This window comes from Rhinatrema bivittatum, chromosome 3 (genome assembly GCF_901001135.1).
Source record: "Rhinatrema bivittatum chromosome 3, aRhiBiv1.1, whole genome shotgun sequence".
NCBI classification, from domain to species: Eukaryota; Metazoa; Chordata; class Amphibia; order Gymnophiona; family Rhinatrematidae; genus Rhinatrema; species Rhinatrema bivittatum.
This window is the reverse complement of record NC_042617.1, coordinates 148,301,969-148,326,262: the sequence shown is the minus strand read 5'-3', so window position 1 is coordinate 148,326,262 and position 24,294 is coordinate 148,301,969. Positions and strand designations below refer to the sequence as shown.

The 24,294-nt window shown below is 46.2% G+C and overlaps 1 protein-coding gene across 1 annotated transcript in view; it reads left to right on the top strand.

Moving 5' to 3' along the window:
• LOC115087101 (cysteine-rich motor neuron 1 protein-like) overlaps positions 1-24,294 on the top strand; it is a 661,264-nt gene that overhangs the window by 552,408 nt on the left and 84,562 nt on the right. Inside the window, 2 exon segments of the mRNA XM_029593829.1 lie at positions 12,901-13,057; positions 17,916-18,037. Coding sequence (XP_029449689.1) covers positions 12,901-13,057; positions 17,916-18,037 — 279 coding nt within the window.

Sequence of the window (24,294 nt, the reverse complement as noted above, 5' to 3'; positions counted from 1 at the left end):
GTGTGAGTGTCATGGAATAGGAGGCGATGTCCTTTCGTGGATTACAAACTGGTTAAAAGACAGGAAACAGAGAGTAGGATTAAATGGTCAATTTTCTCAGTGGAAAAGGGTTAACAGTGGAGTGCCTCAGGGATCTGTACTTGGACCGGTGCTTTTCAATATATATATCAATGATCTGGAAAGGAATACGACGAGTGACGTTATTAAATTTGTGGACAATACAAAATTATTCAGAGTAGTTAAATCACAAGCGGATTGTGATACATTACAGGAGGACCTTGCAAGACTGGAAGATTGGGCATCTAAATGGCAGATGAAATTTAATGTGCAAGGTGTTGCATATAGGGAAAAATAACCCTTGCTGTAGCTACACGATGTTAGGTTCCAAATTAGGAGCTACCACCCAGGAAGAAGATCTAGGCATCATAGTGGATGATACTTTAAATCGTCGGCTCAGTGTGCTGCAGCAGTCAAAAAAGCAAACAGATTGTTAGAAATTATTAGGAAGGGAATGGTTAATAAAACAGAAAGTGTTATAAAGTCTGTACCGCTCCATGGTGAGACCGCACCTTGAATACTGTGTACAATTCTGGTCGCCGCATCTCAAAAAACATATAGTTGTGATGGAGAAGGTACAGAGACGGGCAACCAAAATGATAAAGGGGATGGAACAGCTCCCATATAAGGAAAGGTGGAAGAGGTTAGGGCTGTCCAGCTTGGAGAAGAGATGGCTAAGGGGGATATGATAGAGGTCTTTAAGATCATGAGAAGTCTTGAACGAGTAGATGTGAATCAGTTATTTACACTTTCGGATAATGGAAGGACTAGAGGGCATTCCATGAAGTAGCAAGTAGCACATTTAAGACTAATGAGAGAAAATTATTTTTCACTCAACGCACAATTAAGCCCTGGAATTTGTTGCCAGAGGATATGGTTAGTGCAGTTAGTGTAGCTGGGTTCAAGAAAGGTTTGGATAAGTTCTTGGAGGAGAAGTCCATTAACTGCTATTAATCAAGTTTACGTAGGGAAAAGACACTGCTATTAATTGCATCAGTAGCATGGGATCTTCTTAGTGTTTGGGTAATTGCCAGGTTCTTGTGGCCTGGTTTGGCCTCTGTTGGAAACAGGATGCTGGGCTTGATGGACCATTGGTCTGACCCAGCATGGCAATTTCTTATGTTCTTACATATATACTGTATATAATCCTAAAGATTATTTAAAAGTTCCATTATGCATAGCTTATGTTTCTATTGCTTATTATTATTGTTATTATTATTTTTACTATTACTTTTACTCTTATTATTATTATATTATAGTGTATTTCTAATGTTCCACTTGTCCATTGTTTCCGCATGTTCATTGTAACTCATGTTTCATTGTATCCACCCTTTGGCGACAGTTCAGTTTCATGTAAACCGGTGCAATATGTATCCTATACAGGAAATTAAAAATAAAAAAAAAAATAATAAATAAATAAAAATAACCACATGCAGGGGAATATAAAATAAATGAATGAGTGATGGTGCATTGTGGAGGCTGACAGAATTTTCTGTGTTTAAATATCACAAAAATGGTCAGGCAGATGGTGTAGTGGACCTGACATAGAAAATTAGAAATGACGGTAGAAGAAGACCAACAGGCCCATCCAGTCTGCCCAGCAAGCTTTCACACTTATTTTCTCATACTTATCTGTTACTCCGACCGCTGAGTTCAGGGCCCTTATTGGTAATTTTTTATTCTAATTTCCTTCCACCCCTGCCATTGATGCAGAGAGTAGTGTTGGAGCTGCATCAAATTGAAGTATAAAGCTTAATGTTTGATGGTATTAACCGTCGTATCAAGCAAGTTACCCCGATGTTTGTATACTCATACTGCTCAGATCAATGCCTTGTTAGATGTTGTCTAGATGTACATCCTTTTTCTTCATTCCCCCTGCCATTGAAGCAGTGAGCTGCGCTGGATATGCATTCACAGTTAAGTATCAGGCTTAATTTCTTTAGGGGTAGTAACCGCCGCAATAAGCAAGCTACTCCCACACTTATTTGTTTACCGATACTGTGCAGTTCAGTCCTTGTTGGTTGTTGTCTGAATATAAATCCTGTTTTCTTCATTCCTCCTGCCATTGAAGCAGTGAGCTACGCTGGATATGCTTTCCAAGTGAAGTAACAGGCTTAATTGGTTCAGGGTAGTAACCACCGCAACAAGCAAGCTACTCCCACGCTTATTTGTTTACCCAGACTGTGCTACCTTGTTAGTTGTTGCCTGAATGCAAATCCTCATTTCCACAATTCCTCTTGCCGTTGAAGCATAGAGCAATGTTGGAGTCGCATTAACCATGTGAACGTTTGTTGAGTAAGGGTATTAATCACCAGGTAGTAGCCGTCATTCCCGCCAGCCACCCCCATACCTCTTCTCTTCATTCCCATCCTCCAGGCTTTATGGATCCACATTGTTTACCCCACACCCCTTTGAAATCCTTCACAGTTTTGGTCTTCACCACTTCCTCCGGAAGAGCATTCCAGGTATCCACCACCCATAGGTGAGGGCTGTATTCTGTCTTTCCTCCCTTCCTCCTCTAAAACTATTTGATTGCATTGCTATAGCAGCAACCTAAACAAATAGGGGCGGATTTTCAGAGCCCTGCTCGCCTAACTCCGCCCAAAACCGGGCGGATTTAGGCGAGCAGGGCCCTGCGCGCCGGTGAGCCTATTTTACATAGGCCTACCGGCGCGCGCAGAGCCCCGGGACTCGCGTAAGTCCCGGGGTTCTCCGAGGGGGGCGTGTCGGGGGCGTGTCGGGGGCGGGCCCTGTCATCGCGGCGTTTCGGGGGCGTGTCGGCAGCGTTTTGGGGGCGGGTACAGGGGCGTGGCTACGGCCCGGGGCGGTCCGGGGGCATGGCCGCGCCCTCCGTACCCGCCCCCAGGTCGCGGCCCGGCGCGCAGGAGGCCCGCTCGCGCGCGGGGATTTACTTCTCCCTCCGGGAGGCGTAAATCCCCGGAGAAAGGTAAGGGGGGGGTGTAGACAGGGCCGGGCGGGTGGGTTAGGTAGAGGAAGGGAGGGGAAGGTGAGGGGAGGGCGTTAGAGGATTCCCTCCAAGGCCGCTCCGATTTCGGAGCGGCCTTGGAGGGAACGGGGGTAGGCTGCGCGGCTCGGCGCGCGCCGGCTATACAAAATCGATAGCCTTGCGCGCACCGATCCAGGTTTTTAGCAGATACGCGCGGCTCCGCGCGTATCTACTAAAATCCAGCGTACTTTTGTTTGCGCCTGGAGCGCAAACAAAAGTAGGCCTATTCGCGGAGTCTGAAAATCCGCCCCATAGTTATTAGTATTCAATCTTTTCACACAATTATTCCCAGCTATAGTCTCAGCAGTACAGATCAGCAAATTCCTTAGTAATTCCCACAAAAATGTTGTGGTCCATAAGTCCCCAAAGAGGTCACTGGACACTACTTAGGAGCCTAGAAATTAAACTCTGATTCCCATAGTGTCATGGCTAGGTAAACCAGCAGACCCTGTTGAATACTGGATGCAATCTCTCAGGTCTTACTGCAGAGGAGAGCCAACTCCCATTCTGAGCACAAGCTTATATTGATCAAGGCACATTTCCCCTAGAAGTTCACCCTCACCCCTTTAAAAAGGCTACTAGGAATCAGGCCACACTCGTTCTGTAATAGGAAAATCTTTACATAACCAAAAGTAGAGGTTAAGTGTCAACATTTAAGATCAAAATAAGGAACACATTTATATATATTTATATATATATGTATACACACACACACACACACACACATGTATATAGACCCTCAGTCTGGCCCTATATATTTCTAGTAGTGGTTGCATGGAACAGCCTCTCCATGGAGATGGTGAAGATGGACAATATCTGAATTCAAGAAAGCATGGGACAAATACAGAGGATCTCTCAGGGAGTGATAGGAGTTATAAAGTTAAATAGTTGGTATGGATGGGCAGATTCGATAGGCCGTATGGTCTTTTTCTGCCATCATGTTTCTCTGTTTGTGTACAACAACACAACTACCTACAGCACATTTCTCAGAATATCAAGTTGGACTACGTACTGACATAACATCAACATCGTTTATCTGTGTCATGCTTTTCTATCATGAGAGTTCAAAGCGCGCTGCATCCAATTTTGGCTGAGTAATAAGGATCAGGGACATTGGTGCATCAGAGGATTACAATTTGCAAGCAATAGCAGATGTGTGTATTTATTTATTAGTTTGTAAATTTATGTGTTAGCATTTCATATTCTGCCTTTTCCTAAAGGTAGGCCCAAGGCGGATTCTGTAAAGTAACAAGGCATTGAATACATAAGTGATGGATACATACAGATATGATATACAGATATGAGGCAAATTGCAAATAAATATGTAAGAAGTGGAGTGCATTAGGAAGTGGGCGCATTGGGTATAAATTGCATATATATAGTCAAGAAGTAGATTAAACATTTACTAAGCCATGGCATTACTGCCACATGGAAAAGTACCCAGGGATTCACTAAACTGTAGTACCAAGTACTGCAATTTAGTGAATCATGTAGTACTTTTCTGTGCTTTGCCGCAGTCAGGAACTTCCCGTGTTCCTGGCCACTGCAACATGGGATGGCGGCCCCTGTCCTGGGCCACTATATTTTTAAGGGGCCACATTGCCCCAGAACCCGTGCCCCTCCCCCATTTCTTATGTCAAAAAAATCCCTCTATACCTCCAGCTGACGATTGCAAAAAAATTCCTAAGTAGAAGCAACTGCCCTCTTGTGGCATTTTGCCCCCTTGGATCACTCTCCTCAGCTTACTTGTAAGCCTAATGGCCTAGTCAGGACAGGAGCAATCTCCACTCACTCCTTTCCCGCCGGTGCCATTTTTCAAAATGGTGCCAGCTGATCCCAGGTGTTCCTTTTCACCCCTCCTCTGCCCCCCAGAAGGGCATGAGTGAGCAGGGATCACTCCTGCCCATTCTAGACCACAGGCTTTCAAGTCAGGGGGGTTCCGGGGTCACATTGATGCATGGGGGGCAGGCCCACGTGGGTCTAGGATGACACATTTTTTGGGTTATTTTTGCAGTGGTTTGGAGGTGCAAGGGAAGGGGTGGGAAAGTTTTTCCACTGGATCCTCAAGAATTGTATTTATAAGGCAGAAGGAGTCTGGTGAAATTCGAGGCCTTTAAACTCCAACCCAGAGAGCACTGGAACAGTCATTAGCGTTCAGCGAATAACAAGGCTTGGAAACTTCAATGCAAGCCACGTTATTTGCTTCTCATTATAATGAGCTTCGTGCACATATTTGCATGCAACAACTCATTACCATATCCACATTATGCTAGATTTGTGGACAAGGAAATAACATGCCACAGTTTCATATTTTGCTTATTATTTGTGCGCTAACATGTTTTAGTGTGCGGTAAACACAGTTTACCTCATGCTATCACATTAGAACACTTTAGTAAACAGACCCCATAGTACCAAAACATGGTAGATGACAACCAAAGAAGACCAACTGGCCCTCCATTCTGCCCAATTGTACCATATTTAGAGGCAAACAAGAAAAGAAACGATTGTTGAGCTAGATTTGCTAAGTATTTCTCCAATGGACACATCTGAAGAAGAAAATGACGTGCTCTAGAAAGTTCTTACCCGCCATCTTTGAATAATTCCAGTGTTGGACCAAAAAAAAGTATCACCACCTGCTAAAAATCTCAGACACAGATTGGGAGACACCCACAGTTGCAGGCTGTCATGTGCGTGGCATAAAGACTGGACACCTTATCTTATGTCCCTAGCCCCATTTTATTTTATTGCCTTTCCTGAGATTGCTGCTCAGCTTTGCATGTTGTGTTCCGGTTTTCAGATAGGTCACTGTGCTACCAGTTTGGTTTCCTGAGGTCGATCAGGACATCAGCACTCCAACTTACTGCCTGCACCAAAGAGAGGATATTCTTACAATCTTCCTAAAGTTTGCCCAAGGAATGTAATTAGCAAGGACAAAAGAACAGATAAAGGGGAAGTCATCACAGTTTTATTTGTTCTAGTTACCGGGAGAGTTACCATAGAATATTTTGTCAGCTTTAAATCCTGCAAGCAATTTTACAGCTGGAACGGAAAGGGATGGAGAAGTAGCACCGGATCATAAATTACAACGTGGCATATTTCACACTTGGTGCCATCACTAGCAAGCATTTGTGACAGCTTTGCAGAGACTGATAGCTGTGGCCTGGAATTGAATTGGAGATGTAGGCTTCTTGGGGTAGATTGTATCACATAGGGAATCACCTTCTTGGTTTTAAGGCATGAAAATGATAAACCCGGTGTAAGCTTATGCGATACTGATACTCTGACAAGCAGGAATTTCTGCAGGTCTCAGCTACTGCAGGACTCGGCTCAGCTACCGCAGGACTCGGCTCACCTCAGCTCAGGACTCAGCTCAGCTCAGCTACTGCAGTACTCAGCTCAGCTCAGGACTCAGCTCAGCTCAGCTCAGGACTCAGCTCAGCTACCGAAGTGCTCAGCTCAGCTACTGCAAGACTCAGCTCAGCTCAACTCAGAACTCAGCTCACTCCGCTACCGCAGTACTCTGCTCAGCTCAACTCAGGACTCAGCTCAGCTCAGCTACCGCAGGACTCGGCTCAGCTCAGCTACTGCAAGACTCAGCTCAGCTCAACTCAGGACTCAGCTCAGCTACTGCAGGACTCGGCTCAGCTCAGGACTCAGCTCAGCTTAGGACTATGCTCAGCTCAGCTACCACAGGACTCCGCTCAGCTCAACTCAGGACGCAGCTCAGCTACCGAAGAACTTAGCTCAGTTCAGCTACTGCAAGACTCAGCTCAGCTCAACTCAGGACTCAGCTCACTCAGCTACCGCAGTACTCGGCTCAGCTCAACTCAGGACTCAGCTCAGCTACCACAGGACTCAGCTCAGCTCAGCTACCGCAGGACTCGGCTCAGCTCAGCTACTGCAAGATTCAGCTCAGCTCAACTCAGGACTCAGCTCAGCTCAGCTACCGCAGTACTTGGCTCAGCTCAGGACAGCTCAGCTAAGCTTCCACAGGACGCAGCTCAGCTACCGAAGAACTTAGCTCAGTTCAGCTACTGCAAGACTCAGCTCAGCTCAACTCAGGACTCAGCTCAGCTCAGCTACGGCAGGACTCGGCTCAGCTCAGCTACTGCAAGACTCAGCTCACCTCAGCTCAGGACTCAGCTCAGCCCAGCTACTGCAGGACTCGGCTCAGCTCAGGACTCAGCTCAGCTCAGGACTATGCTCAGCTCAGCTACTGCAGGACTCAGCTCAGCTCAACTCAGGACTCAGCTCAGCTACCGAAGAACTTAGCTCAGTTCAGCTACTGCAAGACTCAGCTCAGCTCAACTCAGGACTCAGCTCACTCAGCTACCGCAGTACTCGGCTCAGCTCAACTCAGGACTCAGCTCAGCTACCACAGGACTCAGCTCAGCTCAGCTACCGCAGGACTCAGCTCAGCTCAGCTACTGCAAGATTCAGCTCAGCTCAACTCAGGACTCAGCTCAGCTCAGCTACCGCAGTACTTGGCTCAGCTCAGGACAGCTCAGCTAAGCTTCCACAGGACTCGGCTCAGCTCATCTCAGGACTCAGCTCAGCTACTGCAGGACTTGGCTCAGCTCAACTCAGGACTCAGCTCAGCTACTGCAAGACTCAGCTCAGCTACCACAGTACAGGGCTCAGCTCAACTACCGCAGTACTCGGGTCAGCTCAGGACAGCTCAGCTCAGCCTCCGCAGGACTCGGCTCAGCTCATCTCAGGACTCAGCTCAACTACTGCAGGACTCAGCTCAGCTCAAGTCAGGACTCAGCTTAGCTACTGCAAGATTCAGCTCGGCTCAACTCAGAGCTCAGCTCAGCTACCACACTACAGGACTCAGCTCAGCTACCGCAGGTCTCGGCTCAGCTCAGGATAGCACAGCTCAACTACCGCAGGACTCAGCTCAGCTCAGGACTCAGCTCAGCTACCACAGGACTCGGCTCAGCTCATCTCAGGACTCGGCTCAGCTACCACAGGACTCAGCTCAGCTCAGGACTCAGCTCAGCTACTGCGGGACTCAACTCAGCTACCGCAGGACTCTGCTCAGCTCAACTCAGGAGTCAGCTCAGCTACTGCAGGACTCAGCTCAGCTCAGGATAGCACAGCTCAACTACCGCAGGACTCGGCTTAGCTCAGCTCAGGACTCAGCTCAGCTACCGCAGGACTCGGCTCAGCTCATCTCAGGACTCGACTCAGCTACCGCAGGACTCAGCTCAGCTCATGACTCAGCTCAGCTACCGCAGGACTCGGCTCAGCTACTGCAAGACTCAGCTCAGCTCAGAACTCAGCTCAGCTACCACAGGACTCGGCTCAGCTCAGCTACTGCAAGACTCAGCTCAGCTCAGGACTCGGCTCAGCTACCGCAGGACTCAGCTCAGCTCAGGACTCAGCTCAGCTACCGCAGGACTCAGCTCAGCTACTGCAAGACTCAGCTCAGCTCAGAACTCAGCTCAGCTCAGCTACTGCAGGACTCGGCTCAGCTCAGCTACTGCAAGACTCAGCTCAGCTCAGGACTCAGCTCAGCTACTGCAGGACTCAGCTCAGCTACCGCAGGACTCGGCTCAGCTCATTTCATGACTTAGCTCAGCTACCGCAGGACTCGGCTCAGCTACTGCAAGACTCAGCTCAGCTCAGGACTCAGCTCAGCTACTGCAGGACTCAGCTCAAGTCAGGACTCAGCTCAGCTACTGCAAGACTCAGCTTGGCTCAACTCAGAGCTCAGCTCAGCTACCACACTACAGGACTCAGCTCAGCTACCGCAGGTCTCAGCTCAGCTCAGGATAGCACAGCTCAACTACCGCAGGACTCACCTCAGCTCAGGACTCAGCTCAGCTACCGCAGGACTCGGCTCAGCACATCTCAGGACTTGGCTCAGCTACCACAGGACTCAGCTCAGGACTCAGCTCAGCTACTGCAGGACTCAGCTCAGCTACCGCAGGACTCGGCTCAGCTCAACTCAGGACTCAGCTCAGCTACTGCAAGGCTCAGCTCAGGACTCAGCTCAGCTACTGCAGGACTCAGCTCAGCTACCGCAGGACTCGGCTCAGCTCAGCTACTGCAAGACTCAGCTCAGGACTCAGCTCAGCTGAGCTACCGCAGGACTCGTCTCAGCTCAGCTCTCTGCCTGAATTCAGACCTGCATTTCACGGGAAGGTCGCAGATATCCTATCAGGAGGGGTTTCACATGTTGATGGAACCGGGCAGGCTGGGTGGATCATTTGGTCCTTTTCTGCCATCATTTCTATGTTTCTATTAGCTTGCCCTGCACTTTCAGGGGGTAGCAATGTAGCCTTTTCAGTTTAAACGCTGATATGCTATTATCCTTTCAGATATCTGAAGGTCTGTATCATATCTCCCCTGCACCTCCTCTCTTCCATGGTGTACATATTCATGTCCTTCAGTCCCTCTTCAAAAGTCTTCCAATGCTGACCGCTCACCATTTTTGTTGCTCTTTTTTTGACCGCCTCTGTCCTGTCTTTATCCTTTTTGTGATATGGGCATCAGTACTGAATGCAGTACTCCAGGTGAGGCCTCACCAAGGACCTGTACAAGGGCATTATCACTTCTTTTTTCTTACTGGTTATTCCTCTCTCTATGCAGCCCAGCATTCTTCTGGCTTTAGCTATCACCTTGTCACATTGCTTTGCCATCTTTAGATCATCAGACACTATCACACTAAGTCTTTCTCCCAATCCATGCATATTAATCTTTCACCGCCCATCACATAAAGCTATTTTGGATTGCCGCACCCCAGATGCATGACTCTGCACTTCTTGGCATTGAATCCAAGCTGCCAAATCTTCAACCACTCTTCAAGTTTTCATTCTCTCTACTCCTTCAGGCGTAACCACTCTGTTGCAGATCTTAGTAACATCTTCAAACAGACAAACATTACCTTCTATCTCTTCCGCCAGATCGCTCACAAAGATATTGAACAGAATCAGTCCCAAAACCAGTCCCCGTGGCACCACGTAACACCGTTCTTTATTCAAAGTAGGTTCCATTTTTAATTACACGCTGCCTGCTGTCAGTCAACCAGCTTGCAATCCACAATACTGCCTTGGCACCCACTCCCAAGCTTCTCATTTTGTTCACAAGTCTTCTGTGTGAGACCGTATCAAAAGCTGTACTAAAATCCAAGTAAATCACATCGAGCGCCCTTCCTTGATCCAACTCTCTAGTCACCCAATCAAAAAAATCAATTAGATTTGTCTGACAGGACCTTCCCCTGGTGAATCCATGCTGCTTTGTCGAGCAACCCATCGGATTGTAGATAGTTCACTATTCTTTCCTTCAGCAGAGTCTCCATTAATTGTCCCTCCATTGAGTTGAGGCTAACCAGCCTGTGGTTTCCAGCCTCCTCTCTGCTCCCACTCTTGGGAAGCGGGACCACCACTGCTGTTCTCCAATCTTTCAGCACCACTCCCGTTTCTAGGGATCTATTGAACAGGTCCTTTAGCAGACCTGCCAGCACATCTCTGAGCTCCCTCAGCATCCTGGGATGTACCTCATCCGGCCCCATGGCTTTGTCCATTTTCAGTTTTCCTAGCTTTTCCCATATAAGAACAGAAGTACTTAAGAAATTGTCATACTGGGTCAGACCAAGGTCCATCAAGCCCAGCACCCTGTTTCCAACAGAGGCCAAACCAGGCTACAGAACCTGGCAAGTACCCAAACATTAGATAGATCCTTTGTTATTAATGCCAGTAATAGCAGAGCCCATTGCCTAAGTCAACTTGATTAATACCAGTTAATGGACTTCGCCAAGAACTTATCCAAACCTTTTTTAAACCCAGCTACACTAACTGTACTAACCACATCCTCTGGCAACAAATTCCAGAGCTTAATTGTGCATTGAGTGAAAAATAATTTTCTCTGATTAGTTTTAAATGTGCTACTTGCTAACTTCATGGACTTCCCCCTAGTCTTTCTATTATCAGAAAGAGTAAATAACTGATTCACATCTACTCGTTCAAGACCTCTCATGATTTTAAAGACATCACTTCTCCAAGCTGAACAGCCCTAACCTCTTTAGCCTTTTCTCATAGGGGAACTGTTCCATCCCCTTTATATTCTCTTCTGTAAACGGAGTTTCATCTACTTCACCCTAATCCACAGTCTTGTTAATTAGCAATGATCCTTCTCCAAGGTTTACTTTAGTGAACACTAAACTGAAGTATTTGTTTAATATTTTGGCCATTTCTTCGTCTCTCTCCACACATTGCTCTTAGTCACCTTTCAATTTCACTATACCACTTCGGACCTTTCTCTGATATATCTGAAAAATGTTTTGTCACCTCGCTTTACCTCTTTGGCTATCCTTTCTTCCGCCTGACATTTTGCTTTCTTGATTTATTTCTTCGTCTCCCTCAGTTTCACCAGATATTCTTCCCTGTCTTCTTCTTTTTGGGATCCTTTATATTTCTTAAACACTGTTCTTTTTGCTTTTTATCAGCCACCTCCTTTGAGAACCAGATCAGTTCCTTATTTCTCTTGCTTTTCTTTACTTTTCTAACATATAGATTTGTTGCCTTTTTAATTGCTCCTTTCAGTTTGGCCCACTGTTGTTCTACTTCTCTCATTTTCTCCAAGTCTTCTAGTTCTACCTCCAGGTACGTCCCCATTTCAACAAAGTCCATATTTTTGAAATTCAAAATTCAGGTCTTCGTGTGACTTCTCTGTATCCTATTTGCGATATCAAACGATACCGTTTGATAATCGCTGGTGCTGAGGTGGGCACCCACCCGGACATTAGAGACATTATCCCCATTAGTGAGCACTAGGTTGAGTATAACTCCCTCCCTCGTGGGTTCCATTACTATTTGTTTGAACAGAGCCCCTTGCACGGCATCTGCTCTCTCTCTACTTCTGGTAGATTCAGAAGGGATTCTCCAGTCTATGTCCGGCAGATTAAAATCTCCAACAAACAACACTTCTCCCAGAACTCAGTGCAACTGCCTAAACAAAGCAAAATAGGATTCAGGAAGGTTTTTTCCACTGAACAACAATATAAGTCATTGCCTCTTGCCTTGTTGTGCACTAGGCACAATAATTAAAATCCTAATTTCAGCATTGCTTTTGCAGGTGCATTACATACTAGAATGAGCTTCCCTATTGATCTCACATATTGCCGAGTTATAAAGCTACAGGACCAGACTGAGGGTTGGAAAGGAGAGCCGAGGGTTCTGTAGCTCCAGGCTTCGTCCTATTCCATGGCCTTCTGGCCTCAACTGTACATGCTCTGTCTGTCATGCAAATGTTGGAACATGTTTGTGCTGTCACTACAGAGAAAAAGAATGAAAATCTGGATTGCAAATAAATGAAAAGTTCATTGCTCGGATGCTGTTATCACTTTGGCATGCACAGCTCTGGTTCTGATATTATTGTAACTCATCCAGTATTTTGCCCATTTCATGCTGGCAGAGTTTTATGCTGTGACCTGGGTTCTTAAATCATTAGTATCATTGCCACTTATTAATTTGCATATTTTTTTTTATTTTATAGAAACTGTGAAGTAATGTTGACACACTGGCATATTATTTCATTTTAGCAATATCTGTGAAAGGAAAGGGGAGGAAGTCTAAATAATTTGCCTCCAACCTTCCCCTTCCCCAGTACCAAACCACAGATTTTGTTAATGTGACCCTCCCAACCTATATAAAAAAAAAATTACATTAGACCATCAAAGTAATTAAGGAAGAATGCCGAAACAGGTTCTGGAGTAATTTTGTGGTTGGATTTTAATTGTCACTCAGATGGCTTTTTTTTATTTCCTCTATGGGTCTGAAAAGAAAGCATGATAGGATTCTTGGATCTGAACCTTTTTTCTTTTTCTACAGGAGAAGAGCTGTGCACGGGGCTTATACTGGGCTGTGCCTTGGACTGTCCTTTCGGCTTCCAGACTGACATCCACAACTGTGAGATCTGCCAGTGCCGCCCACGGCCCAAGAAATGCAAGCCAATCATGTGCGACAAACACTGTCCTCTCGGATACCTGTAAGTATTCACATAACTTCACTGTTGTTAGCAATACACTTGTTTTTAACTAGTGACAGAGTAAATACCACTTGGCCCATCCAGCTTGCCCACTTTTCCTAGTCCATGCTGCTAAGGGAACAGTGGATTCCAGCAGCCAGCCATAGAATCTTGAGCATGACCTCTGGCGCTTTTTCTCAGGTCACGTTTGTGCTGACCCCCTCCCTGATTTATTCTCTGCCATTCAGCGGAGATGAGCTTGCAAGTTCCCTGTCTGATCATGTGATGCAATAATGTAAGTGCTAAGGAATTTCAGTGCACGCCACCACCTGAGATTCCCTTTCCCCAATCTTCCCTGCAGGGTCCAAATAGTGAAATCAACCTTTAGTCCACTCTACAGGTTGCAATTCCTCTGGTGGGTCCTCTCTGCGGTGTCCTAGAATTATACTTCTGGAACCCAAATATCTGGTGACGTAATTCACTGCCACCAGTACAGGTTCAGTTATATCCACTGCCGAGCTCTTAAAAAGGAGTGTGTATGATCAGCACTGGAATTAACGAAGCCCTTTTTCTCGGTTATAGATGGCGCTAGCTGATAGACTGGACACACCCTGCAGTATCATGTTGCCTGTTCAGATATTCCCCGTGTATAGAATTTTTGCAGCGGTCTCACAAGGGTACTAGCATAACCCCTATGTCTAGCCATCTTAATCTCCACTCTTCTCTTATCCTCTGTTGCATGTTACACCACTTTCTGTTCTTTCTTGACAGCCTGTCCTTCATTTACAGCCACTTAGTCAAAACAAAGCGAAGTCTTCATCATTTGAGTTGAAGTATTCTTTGAATACATGAGCTATATTTTTTAGGAGCAAAAGTATGAATTCAGGGCTACAGGGACACCCAATTAATGATAATTATGAAGCAATCAGGATAACTGAATTTTAGAGTTATTACATCCATAATAACATAGTAAATGACAGCAGAAAAAGACCAGTCCAGTCAGGCCCAGTTACTCCTGACCACACGGTAGTACGATTTTTTCTTCCAGATTTATCCTGTATGAAATAGCATCTACCAAAGTAATTTGTAGACCGGTCAGGTCCTGCCATTTTGAAGTTTTAAAGGCAGATTATTAGTTTATAGGGGTGTGCAGCCCCCATACATGCACCAGCTGCTGCTGAGACCTGCACCAGTCCAACTTCACTATAGCGAGAGTCTCAGGGTCAACCAGTGACATATTGTAAAGAGTCCTCGGAGGGGTAGGAGACAAGTGGGCATCTATCTTGCCCCTTTTACCAACCAGGATCTCCATGGAAGGGCCAGGGTAGTTCCCAGCACCTTTGTTTGGGGGAGGGGGGGTTTGTAGGATCCGGCGACATTTTTTTTTTGGGGGGGGGGGTATGTTCCCAGGACTTGGCCACATTTTGGACAGCAGCCTTCATTAGGCTGTAGGAAGGCATCCTTCAGTAGTGCTCTGCCAGCTTGCACAGTAAAAACAAACAGTTTTGGCTTGTTTACACATTGCTGGGATTTTTCTTATTATTTCTGTCACAGAAATGAATGAATTGAGTATAAGTATATTTGCAACAGGTTCAGTTGGAAGAGGATGAAAGTTTCACTTTTAAAAATAAAATGTAAAAGTCTTCCCCCAAAACAATTCACCTTTCTTGTGTCTGTTTTACTTCTCTGCAATTATAGCTAAGTGCTTTTTCCCTTTCTCTGGTCACTGAGGATTCTTTTCTGTGTTCTTTCTTTCTCCCTTGATCTTGTAATGTTTTGACCTGCTCTTTTTTTGGCGCTATCACAATTATTTACCTAGCAACAATCTGTTGTATTGGGTTGCAGCTCTTCCTTCCAGTCACTCCTAGACCTGGCAGTGATACTGGGGGTGGGAGGTGGATGGGGGAGGTCTAAGCTTTCTTCCTTTGTCAAGGGTCAGGCTGAAAGGTTTCGAGATTGTACGTTTTTGACACTGAGGACAATGCAGAACCCTTACTGGCCTTTCGAAAAGAATGGCAGAAAGCAGAGATAGCTTGGCGAACAGAAAGGGGAGCCTGCAACAAATCTGACAGCTCTGCCTGCCACCAGTGAAGGTGTCTGCTCAGACAATGAGAATTAGTCTGCGAGGAAGCATCCGGCAATCTCAGGAGAAAAAAAAACTTTAGCGTAATGTCAGAAAAGGCAGCAAACAAGAGTGTTCAAATGGAATCAAATCAAACTGTGGATTTTGGCCTGAGCAGGTGGGATTTGCTGACGGGGCTCTGCTAATGCATTCGTTCAGTGGCATGACAGCACGAGCTCCGTGCCGGCAGAATTTCAGGAAGTAATGGAATGTTTTGATTCTCATTCTACTCTTTCATAATGTCTCATCTAATCTGAAGATTCTGGGATTTCAACATCATGAAACTTCTCTGTGTTAACTTTCTTTTAAGTAATGTGAAGACATTACAAAGAGCCTAACATAATGGAGTTTAATGGTGCAGAAAACCAACACACAACACAGAATCTGTCTATTAGATGGAATGTAACAGCACATAATATATCTACTTAAAACACAACTACCAGTACATGTAAAACGATCCTCTTTTCCCTTGCCATACTTCTCTGCAGTCCGACTCTGATATCTACCTCAAAGCAGGCAAGAGTTCCACTCTGCTTCGTGCCACCCACCCCATATCTTTGTAGATAATTTAAGTGTTAATGCAGAGCCAGTGTATGCACAGAAATAAAGGTCGACAAATAAAAGCAAAAAACTATATATATATATATATATATATATATCAGGCAGTACCTTTTTTAGTTGAATCACTTAATACCTTTCTTGACTAGCTTTCAAGAGCTCAAACTGTTTTCCTCAGGTCGGAATTTGAATGACATTACCAGAAAACAAAAAAAGTAGGTTGGCTGCCATAATGCAAATGGTTGTAATAATGAGAAACGTAAGAATTATGCAAAAAAAAAAAAAGTATAGCTCCAATTGTAGCCCTTTGATTGCATTTCAAAGGAGATCCAGTGTTTAACTAACCTCAGATATCTTAAACCCACTACCTGGGCTCCCTGATGCTCAGAGCAGCCATTCTTGACATTGTGGTGCACAGGAGTAAAATATTGTGTTGTTATTCTTTCCTTTCCGGCCAAATTATTTTTCCCATCACCACCAGCTCTTCTCAGGTGTCTTTTCCAGCGCTGCTTTCCAGCTTATGACCAAATGATATACTTTCCAGTGATGCGCATGTGAAAGACATTTCCGGCATGTCTGTCATGGAGCTGAGAACTTTTTTCTTTTATATGTGATCTCAGGATTATACAAACTGTAGTGTGCCGTGCGCCTGGGATTTTTCTACAAGTTTGTCAGAAGGCACTGGGAAGGTTGCACATCAGATGGTGCTGGCCACCAAAAAAATATAAAGTCTGGAAAAATGTCCTATAGTACATTCTTGCTCCCTCACAGAAATAGAAAGGCCAGACTGTGAAACTTTTGCTTTCTCAGCAATGACAAATTATATTTAACATTTTGGGGGCAATTTTGAAAGCACCCGCGGGCCTGGAAGCTAAGTTGGAAAACTGGGGACAGCGGGGGAACGTTCGGTGCTTTGTGGCTGGGCACTTTGCACCTCAAAGTGAAATCCTCACGTGTACTTTCCGTCCCCACGAGTAAAAGTGCACGCGCTGTTCACAGAACAAATACTTCCCCCCTCGCCGAGAGGTGAATTTTAAGAGCCACGCACGGGAGCACTTGTGCACGCATTTGCCGGCTCGCGCACGTGGACCCTGCGATTTTATAACGTACGCGCGAGTATGCACGTCTACGTGCGCCTATTATAAAATCAGCTGTACGCGTGGACATGTGCGCACGACTTTATACTGGCGAGCGCAAATGCCGTCTCAGTCGCGTAAGTGGGGGGGGAGTGGATTTTAGTAGATACGTGTGCCGATGCAATGACCTGTTTCCCCAGTTCATTCCCAGTTCGCCCGGTAAAGGAGAGAGGTCTTCCTAAGCCCTCTAGCTAACTTGTCTCTCCTTTACCCTGTTAGGCCCGACCCTTAAAACCCTGCCTGACTTGCCTGGTTTTTATTATTTTATTACTTACACGCCTTCCGTGGCAGAAGTAAAGTTACGCTGCAGGGGACCCTGGAGCAGGCTCATGCGTGTAAATACTTACGCGCAAACCTCACGTTATAGACAAAGCCCGCCCATGCTTCGCCCCTGCCCTGCCCCTTTTTTGAACTTTTCGATTCATGCGCAATCCTCGCGCGGTTTCTAAAATCCGTACGGCGCGCACCGGGCCGAGCCACACACGTATCTCCCGGCTTTGACACGCTGAGCGCTTTTAAAATCCACCAGTCAGGCCTTTTCCCCTGGCTAAACACCCGTATTCTCGCCTACAAAGTGTTGAAAATTCTTGTAGGGGGGGGGGATTGTTTTTAAAGCCAATTCCGCAGGTTAAAAAAAAAAGAGCTTCGTCCACAGAAAAGTGCTTTTCAAAGATTGCCTGCTCTTTGTGCGGGTAAAATTGTGCTCTGTCTTGTAATGAAATTCAGCAAGTCCTTTAAGTTGGAAAAACGTGGGGGGGCCGGGGTTCTGTGCACGCTGGTATTTTTCGTGGATGGGGGGGGGGGGAGTAAGCAAAGAATTTCGGTGGCTTAAGCCTGTCCAGAACTGCTGCAGCGGCCGTTTATCCACGTTGGCCTTGATTCAAAGTTTAATCTACGCTGCCGTGATGGTCTTGATCAAACCTGCGAATGTGGAGTGGAAGTGCATTTAGCCAGTCTGTTTAGAAGAGGCCCTGGGGGTCTAAATGCCTAAGAGTTTTTTTTTTGTTGTTGTTGTTTTTTTTTTCATCTGCGTTTTCTGCTTTGCTGATCTTTTGTCATCTAGGAAGAACAAACATGGCTGTGATCTCTGTCGCTGCAAGAAATGCCCGGAGATGCCATGCAGCAAGGCCTGTCCAATGGGCTTTGAACAGGACAGTCATGGCTGCCTCAGCTGCAGTTGCAGAGGTAGGTGCACGCCTTTCTCCTCTGTGTCTTTATTGCTCTCTCAGGGATATCCACAGTGGGCCCAGCGATGGATAGAAAAAGTAAATTATAGTAATGAAACCTATGAAGTGATATTTATAGGTCCTAGGGCAGAAATAGATGTCGGTTGCGGTCCTGTTTATTAGGGCTTTGTTTCCCATTTGTAGTCATTTCTTTTTTAATTACTCCATTCTAATGAAGTAACCCATCACGGAGATCAGAATGACTTTTTAATGAGCTGATACTTAAGGCAAAAGGATGGACTGAATTTCTATCTCCTTCTCTCTCTGGGTCTTGATTTCTGTGTTCTTTGTCCCACTGTAAAAGCGAAGAAAGCCAGTGCACTATATTTATCTGTCCCCCCTCCCCAGCCATGTATATTTACTCAGCCAACTCTTCAGGATGTACAGAAGAATGATGAGTTCTTTCCCCCAAATCCCTGGAACATATCCCGAGACGACACACTGTGTTCTATGATAAACCATTAAATGCCATAAAACTGCTACTTTGTGATTCGGGCAAACAAAAGTTGCAGCTTCTGTGCATTCCTGTTTTGTTGTTTATCTTATTATATTCATATCTCCATCCACACATGATCACCTTCAGAACTTTTTGTTATAATGGGCACTGTATCTATAATTACTTATATGTATAGCAAGATAGAGATAGGTAGAAGAATAGCAGAGACAGAGATGTGTATTTGCAAGGCAAAGATGATCTGTCAAGGAGATCACTAAAGGCAGGGGGTAATTAATATATGACAGAGGTCTATATTGCTCAACATTGAAGGGACAATATTTCTGCCTTTGACTGAGTGTTTGCTTTAAGTTTTCATTCCAAAAAGAAGTGCAAGGAAAGGAAATGGGTTCTTTTTATTAAATTGGCCCTTGCCTGCTATGTGAACGATTATTTGTTCATTTTACATTGGGTCATATTATCTTGGCAGAACCAATGTAAAGGGCTGTTTCAAACCCTGAAATAAGGAAGGCTTGTTGTATTTATTTAAAACTTTTTTCCTATCTGCTTCCCTGACAAAGCAGTGTAGAGCAAGTAAAATAATAAACTAACAATGTTACAAATCAGGCCAAATCATAATTAATAATAGGCCAGGATTGGAGATCAGCCAACAGACACAAATCCATAAGCAATGCCCCAAGGTACACGAACGTGAACAATACCCAGTACAGAGATTCTGAACAAGGCCACCCTCATGGATCACAGAAGTCACAATCTCGTTGTTAGGATTTGTAAGTATGTGGGCCCTTAGGCCGAGGTGAGAGATGGTTCCGCCCAGGGGAGGAGCCCTGCTGAGCCTCACCGTTGGGAGGCGGAGCCTCGGCTGCGGCATGGTATACAGCAGAGAAGGAGAAGGAGAGGGTGACCCCAAGAGGCGGGCCACGGAGCGACAGCGCAGAAGCTGACATCAGACTCAGCTTGGATGACTGGAGTCAGGCAATAGATGCGGCACTACCCGAGAAGCGGGGGTGCCAGGCAATAGTTACAATAACTGAAGTTACACAGGGTCCGTAGAGATGGTACACAAGTGGGTCCTTCCGTGGGAGATCAAGGTAGTGGTCCGCAGAGCGGGGTACACCGGCGAGGGTTCCTCTAGCGATATCACGGCACGGGTCCACAGAGCGGGGTAGTCCCGTAGAGGGCTCCTCTAATGATACCATGCAATGGTCCGCAGAGCATGGTACACCAGAGAGGATTCCAACATAGATATCACAGCAGAGGTCCACAGCATGGTTACTCACAGCAACTGAAGACAGGGAGTAGTTCCAAAGAAAGCCTCGGGAAGCGAGGCAGGCAGGAGTCCAGGTGAAAGGCCCTCCGAGGAGCGGATAGCCAAGAGACGAGGAAGGGCCCCCGAGGAGCGGGTACCCGATCGTCTCACACCACGGAAGCAGGAACCGGAACAAACGCTGAAGTGAGAGTAGGTAGAATCAGCAAGATGAACTCATTACTGACCTTAAACTGCCCTCCCTCCCACCCAGCCACCTGCTCTCTTCTTTCTTTCTCCTCCACTTGGACTGCTTCTTTTGGCTGGTGGGCCCCGAGAAACCCCCACCAGCCTTTCCCAGTCCACCTCGGCCGCCCATCGTGCCGCCACTCCTATTCCCTGGCTCCTCTCACATCTTAGCTATCAACACTCTTTTTTTTTTCATATTTCAGCTGGTGGAGCCCAGGGAACCCCACCAACCCTTCTCTATCCATTCCCACAGCGTGGCTCTGCTGTTTCTGTCTCTCTGCTGACATCCACGATGGTGGCCTCGCCCCCCCACCTGCTCCAGGCGAACGTCGTTGCACACATGCACAGACATGCTGCAATTCTCACCCGGAGCCCTTAATATTTTTATAATATAGAGAGAGACGTTTTACACCACATCAAAAATCATCGTAAACATCTTTTTTTTTTAGCTACCTTTTGGTAAACTTTCAGGAATAGATGCGTAGAGGGTAATTTAAAGCAGCTGGCATTGTACACACAGACTTTACTGAGAATTTTCTAACTGAACTTGTGCACATAAATTTGCTTTGAAAAACCTCAGGTACTTGGCCAAGTATGCAAACACATTACCTCGCACAAAAAGTCAAAAAGTGTGCCCATAAATCCCAACTTTATCCCAGCTGCGCCTGCTCTTAATGTGTGAAAAAGTACACGTGAAACCAAATTGTGTGCGTACTTTTACGTGCACTGGTCCCAGACTGATTTTCAAATGCCACTTTCAGTGCATGCATAAAATAGGGTTTTATGTGCATAAGGGGCTCTGAAAATCAAGCCCTTAAAGCGTTTTTCTAGTACACTTGAGTCCGGATTTTATAAATTAGCGTGATCGCGTACTTTTGTTCGCGCACCAGGCGCGAACAAGAGTACGCGGGATTTTAATAGATACGCACGTAGTCGCGCGTATCCATTAAAATCCGGGGTCGGCGCGCGCAAGGCTGCCCAAAATCGCCAGCCTGCGCGCGCCGAGCCACGCAGCCTGCCTCCGTTCCCTCCGAGGCCGCTCCGAAATCGGAGCGGCCTCGGAGGGAATTTTCCTTCCACCCCCCTGCACCTTCCCTTCCCTTCCCCTACCTAACCCCCCCCCCCCCCCCCGGCCCTATCTAAACCCCCCCTACCTTTGTCGGCAAAGTTACACCTGCTGGAAGCGCACGCTGGCCGGCTGCCCCGCTCCGAGTTCCAGTCCCGGGGGCTGGTCCGGAGGCCGCGGCCACGCCCCCGGAACGCCCCCGGGCCGAAACCACGCCCGCGGCGCCACCCTGAAACGCCGCGACACGCCCCCAAAACGCTGCATCACTGCCGGCACGCCCCCCCGACATGCCCCTCCATGCAAGCCCAGGATTTATGCGCGTCCCGGGGCTTGCGCGCGCCGCCGAGCCTATGCAAAATAGGCTGTGAGACCTTTTGAAAAACTAAAACTTCATAATCAGATGTTTACATTGATAATACATGTGTTTACCATTGGGGTTTTTTTTCCTATATTGTTCTGTTCTTTCTGTTGTGCTTTCATCTTCTCCCAATTCCATTCTTTTTCACTCTGTTTTTCTTAAGGCTCACCTCCTTAGGCTCCTTTGCTATCTCTCCATCCGTTGCTCTTTCATGTCACTTCTCTCTTCTTCTTTTCCTTACATCACCATTTCTTCATGTCTCTGCCATCTTTGTATTTCACTTATCGTTTACCTGTCATCCATTTGCTCCCCATCTTGTACTCTCATATCCTACCTTCCCTCAGCCCTATTGCCTTTTCTAGATTTCTCTATGTCCTTTCACTTCTCACCCCTCCCAATCCTCTGTCTCTCTCTCATTTCCCTTACCCCCTTCTTCTTGTCTCTTGCTACATTCCAGCCCCTTCCCCCATCTCTCACCCCTTCAAGCCCTCTTTCTACCCCCACCCCCACCTGGTCTCTCATTCCTTCCCAACTATCTGTCACTTCAAGCATTCTGCCTTCCACAAGTGACACCCCTCCCAGTCTTCTGTGTCCTTCTCCCATCGCTTGCCTTATTTCTTTCCCCTTCCCAGCCCTCTGTAGTTCCTCCCATCTCTCCCCAGCTTGTGAAAGATGAGCTGTAGAGATAAGTGATTGAAAGCAGGATCTCTCTGTCACCAGAGTCTCCTCTTCTTCAGTCAGCTTTCAGCAACTCTTCCTGCTCCCCCACAACACACACACCCTGAGAGAGAGGAGGGGTAGGATTGAGCCTTGGCAGGTGCCAGCTGCCTGAAAATGGTGCAGATGACAAGCAGCAAAAGAAAGAGCCTGAGTTGCGGAGGAAAACAGAAGTGAGAGCTGCCTGTGTCCCAAGGGCCCCTCTCCACCAGTATTATGTGACAAAAGGTGTAAAGGGGTACTGCCAGATACAGCATAACTCTCTCTGCACTCTATCCTGGCTCTACTAGCATTGATCTGCTCCTGGATCCAGGAGGTGGAAGGAAAGGCAGTTTTCAGCAGCTGGGACTGGGCTTGAAATGTTGTAACCACCCACTAGGAAATTTCCCAGCATTCCAGTGTAGTAGTTAAACTTTGCCAACTCCTGAGAAATCAGGGCATAACCTGACCCTGACGAATTTTATTGATATTATAAAGCAGGCTGAAATTGGTCCTAATAAAAAAAAAAGGCACTTTATAAAAAAAAAAAGAAATCTTCTAAAGGACAAATCAATGTGCTCTTGCACAACAAAAAGCTCTTTCACAGCATCATCCTTACTAGATAGTGTAATAAAAGAAGTCACCACATGCAAAGAATCAGTTTTCTTCAGAACTCTGCTCTCCTTTATGGAAATAAAGGTTAATGAACAAAAAAAATGAGATACTTTTGTATTGGACCAACTTAATCATTTCTTGACTAGCTTCCTTTCCTTGGGTCAGAAGTGATGAGCAAAAACTGATGTTACCAGGAGATATAAGCGATTCATAAAAGGTCTTCCATTGATAGTGGGAAAGGGAAGGGGGAGGTAGAGATTGGTTGATGGGAGATCAGAAGGTGACAGGCGGTATAACTTTATGATTAATAAGTTGTTAGCAAACCCAGGTCTTTGTTGATCTTGTCAGTTCTGGAGAACCTAATCATTTTAACTTCAAAAGCCTTATGTTCCTGAATTCCTGTAATTATTCTGATCGTAAGGTCATCAGTGCAGTGATGTGGATCAAAAAAAGTGAAGGGATCGCTTTGGTTTTCTCTGTGGTGAATGATTCTGTGTCTGAATGAATTGACTCCTGCCTTTAATGCGTGGCCTGCCTCACATAAGAGAGGAGGATCCCCTTCTGTTGAATATTTTACCCATGTGGGTGATTGTGGGGGTCCTGTGATATGTGGACTAACATGGCTACCATGCTACTTTAATGAAAAAGAATGGGAGATCTGAGAGACATCTGTAAACAGAAACGTTTCTTTTAGAGCTCAGCTAGAAATCCAGTTGCCACTTCCACTTGGGTCAGCCCCGAACAGGCTGATCTAGTTCTGCTTTGTCCCATTTGATGCATGAAAATATGGTCCTCCTTTCCTTAGGGAAATCAGAACCACAAATCCATGCAGGCAGTGGCATAAAACCTTTTTGGTTTGGCCTGGAGGTGGCAACCCCAACTGGAAAGTGGGTACCAGCTACCTGCTTACCCAGCCGGCTTCACGAACAATATATACAGATTACTGGAGGGGAGGCCCTGCTTAATGCATTCTGCACATTTTCAGTGAGAATTTTTGGTCTAGTCATGTAGGGGGGGGGGAGCGGGGGCAATTTTCAGAACTATGCAAGTAGGTGCAAAGTCCATGGGAACTTTTCCTCGCCGGCTTTTGCAGCAATTCTCGAATTTTCATCACGCGCATAAACGCACACAGAAAGCTGCATCCATTTGGGAGCAGGCGTAACATACCGGGGCAACGGACGTGCATGCCGACGTTCATTTTGAGAATTCAGGCTAAAGTCCCTGGGTGAAAGTGCCCGCAAGCTTCAGCCCTGTGTGGGCTGTGGTAAAATGACCCTCTTGCAGCACTAGCCCCCAAAAATAAAACGTAGTTATAGTCCCCGAGTTCTGAACACCACCCTGGCCCCTTCTTCAAAGGTGGCTGGAAAAAGGAAGTTACACCTGAAGAAGGGGCCTGCGCGGTCTGGACAGCTCGGGTTCTACACTGTTTCTTTTGGGGTTTTTTGTTCTTTTGTATTGTGAAATGCACAGCTCTGCGTGTGGATACGAGGGTGGGGATTTTCAAGGGCATCTTTCAAAGCTCGCTGTCTGAT